Consider the following 18414-nt stretch of genomic DNA (forward strand, 5'->3'; position numbering starts at 1 on the left):
GGGGCAGGGGCAGGGGCAGGGGCAGGGGCAGGGGCAGGGGCAGGGGCAGGGGCAGGGGCAGGGGCAGGGGCGAGAGATGGCTTAGAGGTTAAGATCACTGGCCACTCTTCCGGATGACTCAGGTTCATTTCCCAGCACCACCTGGGGGGCTTTCAACCACCTGTAACTCCAAGGGATCTAGCACCCTCTTCTGGTCTTCACAAGCACTGCATGCACATGAAATCATCCAGGCAAAACATCCAAATATTACAGGTCTCTCTCTACCTCTAAGATTCCAGTTGGTTACAATCCACTCCTCATGGCTGCTCCAGAACCTCTGGATAAGAGGGAGGCTCAGAGATGTGTCTAGAAGCTCTGTTTTCACAGCTGATCTGCTGTTTGTACTGAGTGTTTGGAGGCTCATGAAGGTAGACTCCATGGCCCTGTTTACAGGTGATCCTTCCTTCAATTCAGTGTGGGTGATAGTTGTGTATTCCTCCTATGTCCATCTTCATGTGTGTTCTCAACAAGCAACTATTTTGCAGAACAGCCTGCCTTTCTAAATTCAGGGCGTGAGAATGGACTTTTTAAAACAACATCTGCCAACAGGACTTCTTTATTTGAACTGAAAATACTCACAGGTGCTTTTGACTGTTGCATTTTCAGACCTTCATCTTGGCTCTACTTTCCCTTCCCATGGGTTGTCATCTCTCCATTTAAAAAACCATGACTGTGAAACCGAGCATTTATAGGTTATGCAAACAGTTTCTCTTGGTATATTTTTTAATAATTGTGAGTCTTATTATTACCAGATGTTGAAACCCCAAATGGTAACAGAGAGGCAGTCTTAAAGCTTAGGTCATCTTAACGAGAGAAATGTAGGGACAGTTCTCTGAGAGCTAATAGATGCCTGAGCTGGGCTTGTATTCAGTGATCTCTGGGCTTAGCTGAGCTATTCACACAAGCTCTTCGGCCTCCTTGGCATTCTGCTAGAATAGGTAATCATAAAACAGGGAGGCTCATACCTCCTGCACGGGGTGTGGGTGAAGGTGTGTGGTGCCACGTTGTGTTACTATGACAAAACACCTTTGGGGGGGGTGAACACAAAGTGGAGAACCTTGAGCCCACTGCCTTAGAGGTCATAGTGCATAGCCTGCTGGCCTCATTGCATCTGGGTTGTGGTGTGGTGAAGAGAAAATCATGGAGCAGAGATGCTTCCCTTATGGTGGCTAGAATGCAGAAGAGGGAAGACACACAGTGGGTAGTGCCAGATAGACCCTTTGAAAGGCCATTCCCGCTGACTACCGGCTTCACCTCCTAATTGTCCATTCAGTATGAGCACATTAGCAAATGAACCCACTGATGAAGCTAGTGCCCTGATGATCAAATAGCATCTCAGAAGCTCCCCTGACTGGGGCTGAGCTTTTAAGATGGGAGCCTTTGGACGGTTACTTTATGTCTAACCTACAGTGCTACCTATGGCTGTTTAACGAACAGCTCCACACCCTGACTTAGCATCAAACAACACCGATTATCTTACCTAGTGTTTACAGCTTGGTTGTCTTGGATAGGCTTGGCTGGTAGCTGTGGCTCAGGATCTCGTTTGAAGTTGTATAGTGGCTAGGGATGCTGTCTCTGAAGCTCAAATGGGACTGGAGAACTGCTTCAGACTCACTGTGCTGCTATTGGCTGCAGGCTTAAGTTCCTTATCACATACTATTCCCTGCTTCTACCCCTTCTTATCTTTTCTAACCTAAACTCAGCATTATATGTCATCAGAATTGCTAAATTCTACTAATGACTTTAGTCAAGACTGGAATAATCTAGGAAGTGACTACCTAGATACTGAAAATACTCACTAAACTTAGCAGGAGGCTGGGATCCCTGGGTCCCATCTTCGCAATGGCTGCCACCAGTGTGTAAAATACTCAGAAGGATACCCACTAACAGCTACTTACTGAGCATTCAGTGTGTGTGTGGACCTTAGTCTTATTTTCTTTTACTGTTGTGGCGATAAAATACCCTGATAAAAGCAACCTAGAGGAAAAAGTATTTATTTTTAGATCCCAACTCTAGGTTATAGGCCATCATTACTGGGAAGTTGAAGTGGCAAGGATTTGAAGTAGCCAGTCATATTACATCTATATAACATGTCTTTTAGGTTTTGTTTGAATTTAGTGGTACACCAAAAAATTGTGTGTATGTGTGTGTGGTAAGACCCTGCTCCTGAAGACTCCACAAATTTTGGACACAGGACTTGGAGGAATCATTTGGATCATACGTGGAAGTCTCCTTCCTAAGGACTAGCTTTCAAATTCACTCCTAGATGAAGGAGTGAATGAATGCTTGTGTTCAGCTTCCTTTCTTTACTTTTACACAGCTCAAAACTGCATGCATAGGGAATGATGCCACCCATAGTGGGTAGGTCTTATCACCTCAATTAATGTAAGCAAGACAGCCCCCTACAGACATGGCCACAGGTCAGTCTGATGTAGACAGTCCCTCATTGAGACGCTCTTTCCAGGTGATGCTAGAATAGTATTTCTTAACCACTTTGGGATCAAAGGGCTCTTTCATAAGGGTGTCCTCAGGTCATTTGTAGATAAGATACTTACCTTATGATTCACAACAGTAGCAAAAGGACAGCTATGAAGTAGCAACAAAAATAACTTTATGGTTGGGAGTCAACACTACATGAGGCTGTATTAAGGGATAGCAGCATTAGGAAGGCTGAGAACCACTGTGGTAGAGTGTCTCAATTTGACAATTAAAGCTATCACAACCCTCATCCAGGCTTAGGAATATAAATGCAGTACTCGTACTCAGAGGGCTACAGAGGAATAGCCTGTAGCTAAATGTTCCAGAAATAGAAATTTTTTTCTCCCCATGAGAAAGAGAATAAGAGACTCCCTTAAAAGATGTCCTTCGTAATTAAGGTATTACTATGATGCCAGTGCTAGGCAAAGCAGTAAATCTACTCCTTCCCCCCTGTGTTGTAACTACAAGTCAGATGATGGCAATCTTTACTTTAGAAGCCGAAAATTTCCAGTGAAGTTGAAGACAGACATAGAAATTTTGAGAAAAGGCATGCTGGGTAGATAGTACAAAGTGTACCCTGGCTTATCTTTCAAAACATGTCTTTTAGGTTTTGTTTGAATTTAGTGGTACACCAAAAAATTGTGTGTATGTGTGTGTGGTAAGACCCTGCTCCTGAAGACTCTACAAATTTTGGACACAGGACTTCGAGGAATCATTTGGATCATACGTGGAAGTCTCCTTCCTAAGGACTAGCTTTCAAAGTACCTGAAGTAGCACGCAAACTGACAAGGGAGGAAAGCAGGCCACCCAGCTGTGATGCCTAACCATGAGGATGGTAAGCAAGGCAGGGCAGCCCTTGAGGTGCAGCAGTGGTGCATGCTTATGTCTTGGGGTAGCCAACAGCCACCTAATTGGACTTGAGGCCTGCTCAGTGGGAGGAAACTCATGCCTGGTAATGGAAGCCTAGACAACCAACTTGGAGGAGAGTCTGCTACTGGCAACTTAGTAAACCACAGCAACTTCTAACTACACTCTACATACTTATCCCTATATCTACAGATAAGCATAGTTCTCAATCTTCACCAAAGACACTTCCTTTCTGGACAATACAGAAAGCCACAATTGGCCAAAGGCAGAGAACTGATGGCTTTGGGGTGCACATCTCCAATTAACACATTTACAGCACAACCGTTATAAGTTCATACCCAGGAACAGTGAAGACAAGTCATCTAGGACTTCTATTGGGAAATAACATTTTCTTAAAATATGAAGTGGGCACTGGTGGCATATCCCTTTAATCTCAGCATTTGGAAAGGAGAGGTAGGGAGATCTCTGAGTTCAAGGCCAGTCTGTTCTCAGCCCTGTTTGTTAGCTTTGGTTTTTAGACAGAGTGTCACTATGTAGCTCACACCGGCCTGATGATTGCTTCTGTGCCTCAGCCTCCAGAATGCTTTATTAAATACATGCACTGCCACATCCAGCTAGTAGTAGCAGTAGCAGTAGTTGTTGTTGTTGTTGTTGTTTGTTTTGAGACAGGGTCTTACTGTATAACTCTTGGAAGCCTGGAGTTTACTATGTAGACGAAGCTGGCCTTGAACTCACAGAGATTCCTCTGCCCCTTCCTTCTGAGGGCTAGGATTAAAAGTATGTGTTAACAAACCTGGCTGTCTTAATGTCACTTGACATCACAGAATGAGACAAGGCTATTGGTTCTGTGATTGGCTTGTTTTCTCTGCTCTTGAACTGTGGAGTCTGGGGAACACTGCACAGGTCAGTGCCGTCCCATCTCTGCAGCCTCCCTTTAAAGGCGCACTCTCGTTATCTTTGAAAAGACTCAGGGCTGGAGATGTGTCTCGGTGTCTGAAGCCTGATTCCAAAGCCCTGAGACAGGGCCTCCACTGTGCACACTAACCACAGTCTATTTAGCCCTTCTCTTGCTTTTGTTCATCTTTACTTTCCAGTCTCTGGTATTATAAATAACATTTCAATGCAGAAGCACATGATTAAATATTTAATTACCTGTATTTCCTTAATATAATTTCTAGCAAGATCGCTAGGTCAAAGACTTAGACTTCTTAATAAGTTTGGCTGAATGCTTTCAGAATGCTCACTGCCCGGCATGCCCTCTGCAAGCTTTCAGGGAGCCAGGTTTCCCACTCCTTGCCACCCAGAATTTTCAGGTTGTTAGTGTGAGAGACAAAAACCACCTCTCCCCAAACAAACAAACAAACCCAGGCAAGTCATAAAGCTAAAGCCCCTTGCTTTTTTGGCTTCTAATGTGACACACATACCCTAAAGAGACTCCCAGGAGTCCCAGTTGTGTTCTAGTATGGTCTGTGATAAACCATGACCAAAAGCAATTCAGGGAGGAAAGGGTTATGCCATCCATCATCTACTGCTGGGTCACAATCCATCATTTGTGGAAATCAGGGCAGAAACCATTGAGAGATGTTGCCTTCTGGCTGGTTCTCTGTTTCTTGATAAGTTAGCTTTCTTATAGGCCAAGCCTTCCTGCCCCAGGGCACCTCCCACTGCGGGCTGGGACCTCCCACATCAGTCTTTAAAAGTCTTTCACAGACAAGCCCATAGGCCAATCAGATTGGACAATCCTTCGCTTGAAGCTCCCTCAAAATGACTCTAGGCAGTTTCCATGTGACAAATGAAGTTATCTAGGACACTTACATTCAATATACTCAAATATACTCACAATATACTCAAATAATTGTGACCCCCACCCCAAACTACAAGGACGTGAGTTTTGTCACCAATCTGTTTTTTTGTTGTTGTTGTTTGCCCCATCCCACCCTCCCCCACGCCCCCACCCCCTGCCCCAGACAGGTTTTCTCTTTGTAGCCCTGACTGTCCTGGAACTCGTTCTGTAGATTAGGCTGGCCTTGAACTCAGAGATTCACTTGCCTCTGCCTTTTGAGTGCTGGGATTAAAGGTGCGTGTCACCAGTGTCCACAAATTCTGTCATCAATTTGAAGGAACCTGAAAGACAATGCTTCCTTAGATAGACCTTAATCTGGTAATGTTGACAGTCACTTCCCAAGCATCTGCTTTGTGGTACTCAGAACAGAGAACCCATCTCACCCAGGCCCAGCTTTCTGACTCACGGAAGCTGTAAGAAGCTGCTTTAAGCCACTGCATTTGTAGTGATTTATTAGACAAAGCTGCAGGTCTTCATGTTGACCAAAGGTTCTCTTCTTTCCGACCTATTTTTGCTGATGTCCACTATGTTCTTACCAAGAGTTGACTTCTTTGTGTGTCACTGAGACTTCTGTCAGAACCCTCACCCCTTGTCTGTCATAAACAATGACTCTATGTGTCTTCCTAGCCCGATTCTTCTTGATAATGTCACTTGGTGGGCCAGGCTCGCCAGAAGCTGCAGGAGAGGTGCACATAGCTTATGTAGCGCCGCATGCTTGTATCATTCCTTTGAATCTTGAGTTCACGTGAAAAAGATTTGAGTAAATGGTGTGCAATGGATCAACACTGTCTACCAGGCTGTGGGGTGGGGTTCAGTGGCAGAGTTCAGGATTCCAGGAGGGCCTGGTATCGTCTCCAGCACGAGAGGTCACCTATTGTGTAACCATTTCCTTTCCATTTAATAACTGTAAGTGGAAAGTCCAATTTCCCCCTTTAAAAAGGATTCTGAGGATTTTATACAGGGGTCCAGTATTGACATCATTCCCAGCTTGTGCTTGCTCCGCTCTAACTCCTATGCTCTCCCTCCCTCTCCACTTGTGATCTCTTCTTTAGTTATATCATTCCTTATGTGCACGCACACGCACACACACACACACACACACACACACACACACACCACCTGCATACACAACACAAGCTGCTGCACCCACTTAGTGCTGCTCTGGTACAAGGCTGGCTGCAGAGATGGCACTTGGGATCTTAGGATTGTTGACTGACTGTTGTTCTTCACGGGGTGAGGTGCTTTGAGAGTCCCTCCACCCCACACTGGTAATTTGTTTTTTCCTGGCTATTCACTGTCTATTTTTTTCTCCCATTTCCACTGTTAGGATGTCACCACAGATTTGAGTGTCTAGTAAAAATAAAAACCACGTTTCTCTTTGATAAACTCATAAACTTGCTTCTTTCTGGAACCTTTTGTCTTCATTTGTCTTCAGAATTATTTTATCAAACTCCACTAGCAGTTTAATTAGATTTGTGCTATACCGGTTTGTTTTTATAGATTTATATGTCTATTGATTAATTAGGGGAGAAACGATCTCTCATAACTCATATCAGAACATGCTTTGTGACTCTTACGTATTTGCTTTCTTTCCTATGACCCAGGCTAAGACAGCTTTCTTCATTTTCACCTAACACATTTCTTGTTGAATTAACGACGAGGCTTTTAGTATTTTCTTTTAGAATATAATAGCTCTAAAGTATGTTTATTCTTGTTTATTGCTAGATTACAGGAGAGATACTTATTTTTACTTACTTATGCAATCATGAGTTGCCAGAGTTTGACAAGAAGCAATGTTTTGTGCTAAGGCCAGAGCTCAGTGATGGGAGCTTGCTTAGTATGGATGGGACTTTGGGCTTCAGTCCCTAACACTACAGACAAAAGTTATACACTGTAGCACTGCCTCTACATCACTAAAGAAATAACAAGTTTTATTTGTAAAATATAGACTAATTATATGCAAACAGTTTTGTTTTCCTAGAGAGCTCATTTGTAAACCTTTATTAAGTTCCTACCTATGTCGAGTCTAAGCCAATAAGGGAATCCACTACTCCTTGCTAGTGATTGCTTTGGAAATGAGCAATCTATTCCAGTTTGGGCTGGTGAAACAGAAAAGAGGTTTTCCAGGTTCTGAAAACAAGGCATCTTTCCCCACTGGTAGCAGACAAGGAGGCATCTGGTTCTACTATTTTGGCATTCATTTTGAAATTATAAATAAAAAGAGTTCATAGTGTAATGCAAGATCTTGGACAACAGAGCAGAGAAACACAAAAACCTATTGCTGCGAGGTTGAGACCCAGATCACCCAACTCTCGGGTCTACCTCAGCTTTGCTCCTGTTTGAGCCAAGTCATTTCCTCTTTGTGCTAGTTATAGCTGGGATTTTTTTCTACACCCTTCCCCCGACCCCGTCCCAATGAAGCCTAGATGTATGTGATGTATGTAGTCCCAGCTGTCTTCTGTGCAGGGGCTGCTGAGAGGGAGCCATGCCTCCAGGTGGGCCTTCCTCCCTCCTCACTCACCTGGCCTTGCAGCTTTCTCTCCTGTAAGCAAACTCCATCCCAGCTCTGGCAAATCCAGCAGGCCTTACCCTGTGGCCATCCTACTATCTGGCTTCATGTCCCTCCCTCAGGTGAAATCCTACGAGAGGCAGGGCCATCCCTCAAGCATTAGCCAGCCTCCTGGCACTGGGCTTACCATGCTCTAGGTATGTGATGAGGCTAGTGGTGATAAATCTCTTCTCTCTGCAAGCAGTGAGGAGAGAGAGTGGAAGAGAGAGCTGCAACCAGGGAGCATTATGATTTTGTTCTTAACTCTGTCTAAGGCAGCTATAAATAACACACATTGTCCATAATTCAAGTTGATCAAAACAGAACTCAGCCCAGTGATATGGAGTGGAATCTGCTGCCTCCAAACCAATTATGAATTTCCAACAGATGAGTGAGCGAGCGCCTGACTGGAGTCCCTCCTGCAGTGGGCTAATGCCCACCCCAGTCTCACTAATCACTAATCACAATCTGTCTGTGATTAGACTTTGGGCAGTCACCTCAGAGGAGAGGTGACAACCCAGATTCTGTTATCTCCTGTCTTACCTAATTTGGGAACTCAAACCTCCAGGGGATGTTTTGTAATAGCAGGATCCCCTGAGGTTCGTCTGAGAACTCTACTCCATGGGCCTTGGCTGGAGCCCAGTACTGGGCGCCATTGTACTTCCTGCTGCGATGCAAAGTGACGAGGAGGCAAAATAGGATGGGAACCTCTGCTTCTTGTAAGTGTGTGTTGGAAAGAATCACTGATATTCCTAAAAGCCATTAAAAGGGCAATAGCTTGATGAAGGGAAAGCCTTGTGTTTGAGCTAGTTTTCCATCTGTCACAAACAAATGCAAGCACCCTAATAGGCCCTCAAGTTTGTCAAATGTAAATTCAACGCATCCTGGAAAATGTCAGGCCTTAGTACAGTATCTTGTTGAGGTGGAGAGATAGCTCAACTGTTAAGACTGCTTGCTGCTCTTGTAGAGGACCCAGGTTTCGTTCCTAACATCTACATGTGGCAGCTCACAACTGCCCAGAGTTCTAGCTTCAGAGCATCTGTCATCCTCCTCTGGTTAGGGTGGGCTCCTACATTCACGTGATATACACTCACACAGACACATAAATAAAAGGGAATAGAATTATTTGTTTTGTTTCTGTGTAAATACATTTTTAAATGTTTAAATTAATGCATATGTTTCTGAGTCCTCTAATTTGAGTATAGCTATGCTGCTAAGAGGACATCCAAGCTGGGTCTGGTGATGCATGCCTGCTTGGGAAGATATCAGAAGCCTTGTGAGGGTACATGAGACCTTGTCTCAGAAAACAAAACTAAATAACTCAGGAGACTAGTACCTAGCTCCAAGCCTGTCTGGTGCCTGGTGTAAACTGCTGGGAACCACTCCCAAGCCACACTGAGCCTGCCTGTTTCCCCCTTCTGGAAAGACGGGGAACTGCAGCTTTCCTCTACAGCAGTAGTCATAGTCCCTTTCGGTGGGCTCCTTTCCCAGAATCTAGCAGGAAGCCTGGCTTCTAGTTCTTTTTGTATTTCTTCAAATGCCTTTGAGGCTGTGATTTAGAAGGAACAGTAGTTCTCTCCTCTGTCAATCTCTCTCTCTCTCTCTCTCTCTCTCTCTCTCTCTCTCTCTCTCTCTCAACAAAAGTACCCATTTGTCCCTATCCTCTATACTGATGCTGTGGTTAATTCTGTGATCCATCTCTCACCCTAAACCTCTCATAGAGACTCCCCCCAAAGACTCTGAGCTTGCTTGCTTGTTTAAAAATGGAAGGATTTTATCCCATATCTGTCCACTATAAACAAACTAACAAACAACACAAAAACATTTCCATCTGGACAGACCACAAGTTCATGACTCATCTCATGGCCTGAAGTGGGCTTGAGTCTCAGTCTTGTCTCTTATTAATTGTATTGGCTTATGAAGTTTATTGATTTTGAGCTGCTTAAAGATGATACTACACCCTGCCCCAATGCTGCAGGGTAGGTCTGGCTTTGTGGAACCACAGCCCGTGCAGTTACAAAGGTTTAATGCTTTGTCATCAGGGTCTTGATAGTCTTAGTAATGTTTGAGCAGGAAGCTTTGCAATTTCATTTTAGTGGGCTCTGCAAATAATGTGGCAGATCTTGTTTAGGGGGTGTCCAGGTGCTTCTCAGGACTTCTTAGCCCAGGGCCCATTCATTCCACAGCAAGTGCTAGGGAAATGTTAGGGAGGAGAGAAGGGCCATCCAGTAGGCACCTCTCTGCTTACAGGGGTAGGAGATGCAGGCAGAGCAGAAGAAAACTTGGCTGTCAGTGTCAGGGGGCCTGATGCCTCATCCTGACTTGGCAAGTTTCTTCTTTCCCCCAAGCCTTTGCTTCACCAAGGCACTGTGCCCTCCACTTCTAAAAGCTGTAAAGTTGTAAAGTCATGAATTCTGACATCTCCAATATTTTGGAGAAAAAGAAAGGTCTGTGAAAGTGGATTTGGAGGGGTTGCAGCAGCAGCAAGAGGAAAGGTCTGCTGTGGACACCTGAGAGGCTCTCAGTGGTCTCAGACCTGGATAAGGGCAGAAGGACACCCACAGGCAGGCATTCCAGCAGGTGGTCTGCTAACCCAGCTTTCAGCTCCAGCTGTGATCTTCAAGTTGCATAATGAACCTTAGTTTCCTTTCTGATATTATTGTGGTGTAGATTTAAAATTTCTCCCCTACATAGTTAATGTATTCTGGGTTCTGTCAGAGCTGGTGGCATTGTTGCAAGGTGTTGAATCCAGAGGCTCTCAGGCCTGCTCAATAGGATAAATCCATAGGTAAGTTTGTAGTTGGTGGGCTATTAGGAGGTAGGCCTGGGTGAATGACGTAGGCCAGGTGTCTTTGAAAGGCACATCTTGCCCTGGGTTTCTCCCCATTTCCGTCTTGCCATGAAGTTAGCAACTTGTCCTATCCTGCCTTCTGCCATTATGCTTGACCTCATGGAAGCCTCAGAGTGATGGGCCAACCATGGCTGAAAACTTGGACACTTTCACAATAAACCTTCCTTCTTTAACTTTTTTTTTTTTTTTTTTTTGGTCAACTATTTTGTTGTAGTGATGAAAAGATGCCCAGAGGATCTCAAGGCTCCTCCTTCCACTAACCAGCAGCTCCTGCTCTGTTGGGCGGAGATCACAGTCACAGCGCTACCTCAGTAGCTTACTGGCAGGTAATATACACTGATGAATCTACAAGCAGACACTGGAAACAGAAAGTCAGTTGCATGATCTGGCACCACACCACTGTCTGTCCCTCAGCCGTGATGCAGGGAATTCTGTGAACTATGTTAAAGCTCACAGCCCTGAGAGAACCTCACATATCAACCATGGTGACGGTGCTACCACGGCCCAGCATTCCTTTTTACATCTGTGAGTCTTTGGACAGGAAGGGGTGATATAGAGAGGAAGCTGTCTAGGCGGCTGCATGGACGTGCATGCGCAGGCTGGCACACGCATCTGGGTCCCTGGGCTGGGATGTGTGCAAGCATGTGCTACTTCTGCCCTGTCAGTCAGGGGGAGCATGATGAGCTCTCTGTCATACAAGGGTCCAGGAGCAAGTCCCCAAAAGTGTGTCCTGCTTCCTGGTTTTAGGAGGAAAGAGTCAGGGAAGGCAGAAAGGATGGAAAGATTGACAAAGCAAAAACAAACAGAGAAACAAGCAAAAAAAAAAAAAACAACAACAAAAAAAAAACCAAAAAAACCCAAAACAAAACAAAAACCTACAACAACCAAACAAAACAACCAACCAAACCAAACCAAACCAAACCAAAAGACTCACAACAACAACAACAACAACAAAACAAACAAACAAAACTGCAGAAAAACAAATAAAAGCCAATTTTTTTCCATTGCAAGGTGACTCCCAAACCCTGGCCACAGGCCAAGATTGCTGCTCTTTCCCTCAGGCAAGGCTTGTCCTCAGGATGGGGGCTGTTGTCATTACAGAGTAATGACCCACCCACCTGACTTTCTCAAGGGCTTTCCAGAGGGAAGAGCTCAGGAAGCATTTCCTGCAGTCCTTAAGTCTTTCCATGTCACAGCTGAAGCTAGGGCTCTCAAGCCCTGGCCACTGCTCCCAGCAAGGGCAAGAAAGGAGGGGCCACTGCCAAGAGTGTGGAGAGCAGAGAACCCTGCTTCCTCTCAAAGGGGACTTTTTAGGAGGAGAAGCAAGGCTGGACCAAATTAGAGATACCACGTGTATCACTTATGCCCCTCTCATGCCAGCACTGGACTACTGGGGTGACTGGGACCCCGGAGACTCATGCTCAGGGACCTGGAAAATGGTTTTACAGAGGCAGAGAAATGGAGGTGAGTGCCCCTCCCCCATCCTTAGCATATTCTCAAGAACTCGGTTTCTGGTTAGGAGGGGCTTTCTCTAGGCAGGAGAGGGTTAAAGGTTGAGCCTAGGACTTCTGCGGAGATAGACAGCCATTACCTAGGAGGTTTGCAGGATCTAGAGGTAATGGGAGCCAGGCCTAGCCCAAGATAGCCTTGGGGTGGAGGGTGAGGTGACAAGTATTCCCCCAGTACCTGGAGCAGGCACAGTGCAGAGCCCACTCACTGGCTTCAACAATAAATCCAAGTCCACGCCTAGGGCAGGCAAAGCCAGCACATTCACAAATAAATAAATCATTGCCCAACAGGCAAGAGATGTGCTTAGTCCTCACTTCCAGCAAGGCCCCACACAGATACCTTTCCAGAAAAGGCACACTTGGGAGTATAGGGTCCCAACAGAGAGAACCACCATGGTTACTGTAGATACCAGACACTGAGCACGATGAGGTATGATTCTAAGGCTTTCCTTGCGATTAATTTAATTTTTTTTTAAAAAAGCAAAGAGCTGTTCTAAGTACAACCCATTTTACAGATGAGGAAAAGTGAGGGAGGAAGAAGAAATGAAACACCCAAAGTCAGAGACCAGCGCTGATGCAGGACCCCTTACTTCCCTCATGGTTTGTGGTTTACCAGCAGAGATACAGTCATGCAAACTTAACCAGCCCCAGAGCCAGAGCGGCTGGGGCGCTAGTAGGAAAGATGGGGAAGGGTCGGCCTGTTGTCAAGCGGGTTGTAGGCTGTGGCAAAACTCTGGGTCCAGAGAGCACTAGCGCTCTAAAGGTGGAGGCGGGGTCAAAAGCTACAGGAATCGGGCTGTGGAGTGAGGTGCCAGACTGTTTCCAGCGCGGAGGCATCTCCGAGCAGCCTTTCTAACCCCCGACTTTCTGCAGAGCCTGTGCGGATGCTCTTGACTGCAACCATTTCCCAGCCCAGCAGCTTCGGCTCTTAGCAGTTGGACCGCCGCGCCTGAATTAGATAGATCTCAGGCAGCGAGGCCCGCGGGATCCAAGTCCGGACTTATCTTTTGGTCGAGATACTTTTTATCCCAGAAGCCCATCCGTGCCCCAGAGAGGTATCAAGTTTTTGGTGTCCTTTCAGAATGGGAGTGAGGGACCAACTGACCACCGTTGGATAAACACTGTACCTCATCAATTTGTCTTTCAACCCTTTGAAACAAAATTCACAACGATTTTTGTTTTAAAAAAAATTCCCGAATCTTAGAAATCGCAGATTTTTCAAGGATTAAAAGTCACCGGGAAGACGGTAAATTACCCCGTGTCCCACATTTGTTTCTGATTAGTTGTGTTGTAATTGGTTTGTGTAATCCAAAATCAGAGAGTTCGTAAAAATCTTTTACTCTGTATGAGTGACACATCACAGCAGTGTTTTTAGGTTCTATGCAGCTGAGAGGAGAAAGGAGAGGGTGGGGGTCAGCATCAACTTAACCAAAAGAGCAAAAAGTAGGAGGGAGGAAAAGTGCCTAGGCCAGGGTGGGTGGGAGGACTGTGGCTCTAAGTCTCTGGATTCCTTTTGGCTTACCCACCTGCAACATCGAGTTTTCTACAGGCGGCGCGGGTGGGAAAGTCCGCATAGAGTTTATCCAAACCCAGGTGCTCATTTCCTACCCGTTCTCCCTAACTTGGACCCTGCCGAACAAAGGCTCAGGCCCACCAGGGAGAAAGGTGGCCGGCTGGACCAGTGATGGTCCCGAAACAGCGGATCCTCTTTTCTCCCTCAGGTCTGTCGTCCCCAGGAGGAATTTTTAATTTAAAAATTATAAAAGAAAAACACTTTTAAGGGAGAGAAGACTCCCATCTATCCCCAGAAGACTATTGCCTTGCTAGGAAGCAACTAGAGCAACCGCCCTACAAGTCCGAAGAAAGCGCGGCGCTGCCGCAGAGCCCGCGGGGTGGAGATGCGGCTTCCAAGGGATTGCGGGACCCGGGGCTGCAGAGAGGATCTAGGAAGGTTTCGGGGGAGGGGGCTGCGCTCCATTGTTCACTCCGAGCCAATCAGAGCTTTCCCACTTCCTCCCAGCCAATCTCCCTGCGCCTCCGTGTCTACCCCAGCCCACCCTCCGGGTCCCCATCATCTCCCGAGCAAGCCCCAGGGCGGTGGGAGAGCTGGGTGACGCTACAGGTCCCGCCTCCAGCTCGGGCCCCGGGCGAGTGCGTGCTGACGTCATGCTGCGTGCGGGCCGGTGCGGAATCGTTCCTTCAACTCCGCGGGGCAGGAGTTAGTTAGCAAAGAGCAGAGGCTGGGCGCTCGACCCTGGTCCTTCTGCCCCCCCGGCCGCAAGCTTTGCTCACATCTCTCTCTGCATGGTGGATATTATTTTTCATTATCCTTTTCTGGGTGCTATGGGGGATCATTCCAAGAGTAAGTCTTTCTCTGTGTGTGGGTGTGTATGTGTGCTTGATATGCAACATTTCCAATGCAGAAGAATGTTTAGCGGATTCTACAAGTGGCTTTTATTTGACAAAATACTTGGGAGAATAAAAAGCAAACAAACAAGCAGTGCATTTCGCCCATAACACTGTTTATTCGTTGGAATCCTACTATTTTATTTTGCAATTAGACATTATTTCCCAAGTTAGCTGGAATGACCTCAGGCTGTGAAATTCTTTCTCTTTTCTGCTAGGACAATTAGGTTTGATTTAGAGAAATGGGTTTCTTTTCTGTCTTACGAAGATAGAGAGGTTTCAGTAGCTTGATCTGAGGTGTTTAAACTAAGAACTGTTGAAGAAGCTAAGAGGGGACAGGGCTGAATGCTGCGGTGTCTGCGTTGAAATAGGGAGTCGCTGTGAGCGGGAGCGGGCGGAAATCCGGGCTTGGCTGACAGTGTGGACGCGGAGGCGTCCGTAGCTCCCCAGTGTCACCGTGCTGTCGCCTGCCTCCCGTTAGCTCTGTCTCTAGCTGAACCGATACTACGCTCGCGTTCAAAGACGGTGATAACGGAAATGTCAGGAGATTGTGTTGTTTTCGTTTCCTACTTTCTGGATCATTCGAAAGTGGTCTCACTTCTAAGAGCGGGAGAGCAAGCAAGGGAGGGCGGGTTGGGTTGGGACTGCTGCAGCGGCTAAGGCCGGCCGGGTCCTGTACCGGGCCTGACGCGGGCCCTGCGCCCTTCCCTGCTAGAGAAGCCCGGGACGGCCATGTGCGTGGGCTGCGGGAGTCAGATCCACGACCAGTTTATCCTTCGCGTGTCGCCCGACCTCGAGTGGCACGCCGCCTGCCTCAAGTGCGCGGAGTGCAGCCAGTACCTGGACGAGACGTGCACGTGCTTCGTGAGAGACGGGAAAACCTACTGCAAGCGGGACTACGTCAGGTGAGCCGGCGAGACCCGGGGTTCGGCCCCCTTGGGCTGGGGGGGACACGGCTGCGCGTCCTGGGCTCGGGTCCCTGCGCTGACGCCCGCCGCGCCCGGGCCCGCAGGCTGTTCGGCATCAAGTGTGCCCAGTGCCAGGTGGGCTTCAGCAGCAGTGACCTGGTGATGCGGGCGCGGGACAGCGTGTACCACATCGAGTGCTTCCGCTGCTCGGTGTGCAGCCGCCAGCTGCTCCCTGGAGACGAGTTCTCGCTGCGGGAGCATGAGCTGCTCTGCCGAGCCGACCACGGCCTCCTGCTGGAGCGCGCTGCGGCCGGCAGCCCTCGCAGCCCCGGTCCGCTCCCCGGCGCCCGCGGCCTGCATCTGCCAGGTAAGCGGCTCTCCCGGCCCCGCAGCGCTGCGCCGCGTCAGTGGGATGTACGACTGTGTAGCCGACCGCTGAGCTTCCGACGGGAAGCCGGTGTGAAAGGCCGCGTGCTCTGGGAACCCTGCTATGTGTCTGCGAGTGCGGGGGAGAAAATTGTATGTATGTGAGCGTGCGAGCCTCGGGAGTTGTGTTCTCCGTAGCCCGGACCATGTAGGATCCGGAGAGTGGAGGACCCGGAATCCTAGGTGTTGTCTGTCTGGGTTGTGTTTTAGAATTCCTTTGATGAACAGGTTACCGTCAGGGAGAAAAGGTATCCGTCCCACCCGGAGCCAACGGAAGAAGGCCAGCCGTGCAGAAGAGGGGCCTGTGTTCTTGTTTTGATGTCCAGCTAGCATAAAGAAAGGTTCAGGGAGTTTATTGGCTAAAACCCTCCTAGGATGATAGGTGCTCTGGCCAGGAGGTGCTCAGACTGGGAAATAAGTGTTGACAAGAAGCAGGTGGAGAGGGTGCGACAGGAGCCCCCAGTTCCAGGAAGCCAAGGGATCTGCTACTCAGATCGAAGTAGACCAGGCCCTCTCGTGCTGTGTGGCACCAGGGATTTCTTCCTCTCTGTAACTCCATTTCCACACTGTAGAAGGAGGGGATTGGTCTTGGTGGGCTATTTGTAAATGTTTACCCAGATCTAGTAATGCCTAGAGGGGACTTTAATGTAAACAATGCAGCTAAAATCCAGGGTGTGTAGACCGGGTTGAAAGTAAAACAGAATGGAGTTGGTGTTGAATGAACCCAAGCTGAGTTCGCCCAGGGACTTCCCTTTGTTTTGAAATGTAGGCTTGAGGCTGTTCGAGGTGGGTGTGAAAAGCAGCAGACACTGGGCTGAGGGAACCCAGAACCCAGAGAATCTCAGACCGAAGCCCCAAGGCAGGCAGCCAGGAAGGAGCCATTCTGTGCCCAGAAGGCCTCAGCTGCCCAAAGTCTGAATCTTCCTAGTTCGAGAGTGTTCCTAAGGGCCAGACTAGCCTAGGCGATCCCTTAGGAGCAGAAAGAGAGTCTCCCAGTCTAGGAGTTGTGCTGTGACCTGAGTCCTTGTCCTTTTCCTTTCCCCCTCCCTTGCTGGAGTCGCACTTCGATTTCCACCTCTTCCTCTAAAATTCCACCTTCTTCCAGAGGGCTTTGCTTGTTCGGCTGTTCGAAGTTGGGTTTTCCTAGGGTGTACTAGTACGGCAGCGGCCTGGAGCCGAACTCCATCAGGGCAAGGCAATCGGGCTAGGGAGATAGGGACAGAACAAAAAGTATTCTCCCTCTGGGTAAGGCGAGTGGATGGAGAGGGAGATGAACAATAATAGCCAAAGGAACCGAATGTCAGGGAAACGAAATCTTGGGGAGAATGGCTGGCTGCCCATCCGACCTCCTGTCTCTCGGCCCCTGCAGACGCTGGGTCCGGACGACAGCCCTCACTGCGCACGCACGTGCACAAGCAGGCGGAGAAGACAACCCGGGTGCGGACTGTACTCAACGAGAAGCAACTGCATACCCTGCGGACGTGCTACGCCGCCAATCCGCGGCCCGACGCGCTCATGAAAGAGCAGCTAGTAGAGATGACCGGCTTGAGCCCGCGGGTCATCCGAGTGTGGTTTCAGAACAAGCGTTGCAAGGACAAGAAGAAGTCCATTCTCATGAAGCAGCTACAGCAGCAGCAACATAGCGACAAGGCGGTGAGGTGCTGGTGACGGGCGGGAAGGCGGGTGGTAGCCGCGGCGGCTTTCTAAGGCCTCTTTCTGGGGAACTAGGCGGAGCTGGACTCCCTATGTACTTTGGCACCGGCATCTTAGGAGAAAGGCTGATCTTGACGTTCAAGTTGCGGTGGTTGTTGTTGGTACCTTGTGCCAGTGATAGCCCAGAGTTGAGGGGCCCTCAGCTTAGAGACGACCCTGTGGCGTAGTTGGAACTGCGGGGTTGTACTTTGGGGGAAGGGGGTAGAGATAGGGCTCGATCTGAGTTTTTGTTTGTTTGGTTGTTTTGTTTTGTTTCGCATACTTGGCTAAGGAAGGGCATAAAGGACTTCCGTTTCTCTGGCCTGGTATTTGACTTCTAGGAGGGAACCGGGTAGCAGGTTTGTGGGTCCTGGGTTATCTCCGTTGCGGAATGGGGGATTCGTTGTGTTGTGTGCAGTGGAGTGCGTCTCCTCCTCAAAACACTTTATTTCCCAACTTGCTCTCCAGAGCCTGGGGTTCTATGCTCAAAAGTGGTGCAAAAGCTGACCTAACTCTAATGCCTTGTGCTATCATCTGTCTGCTTGCCCCTCAGAGCCTCCAGGGACTGACTGGGACGCCTCTGGTGGCAGGCAGCCCCATCCGCCATGAGAACGCGGTGCAGGGCAGCGCAGTCGAGGTGCAGACGTACCAGCCGCCCTGGAAAGCACTCAGTGAGTTCGCACTCCAGAGCGACCTGGACCAACCCGCCTTTCAACAGCTGGTGAGGCCCTGTGCAAACTGCAAGGTGGACGTGGGGTGGAGGGGACTTCGTCCGTTCACATAGGACTAGGGGTCTTGGGGACAGATTTGGCAATGAGAAAGCCTGCTGGGCCTGCAACCTCGCAGCT

At 48.3% G+C, this 18414-nt stretch overlaps 1 protein-coding gene across 1 annotated transcript in view; it reads left to right on the plus strand.

Moving 5' to 3' along the window:
- Window positions 1–18414, plus strand: part of Isl2 (ISL LIM homeobox 2) — a 30496-nt gene that overhangs the window by 11517 nt on the left and 565 nt on the right. The window contains exons 2-6 of the mRNA XM_029481358.1: window positions 10841–10952; window positions 15256–15445; window positions 15553–15815; window positions 17244–17527; window positions 18120–18287. Of these exons, the coding sequence (XP_029337218.1) occupies window positions 15273–15445; window positions 15553–15815; window positions 17244–17527; window positions 18120–18287 (888 nt within the window). The 5' untranslated portion in view covers window positions 10841–10952; window positions 15256–15272. The remainder of the gene's footprint in view (window positions 1–10840; window positions 10953–15255; window positions 15446–15552; window positions 15816–17243; window positions 17528–18119; window positions 18288–18414) is intronic.

The sequence above is a fragment of the Mus caroli genome, chromosome 9 (assembly GCF_900094665.2).
Source record: "Mus caroli chromosome 9, CAROLI_EIJ_v1.1, whole genome shotgun sequence".
In the NCBI taxonomy this organism is placed as follows: Eukaryota; Metazoa; Chordata; class Mammalia; order Rodentia; family Muridae; genus Mus; species Mus caroli.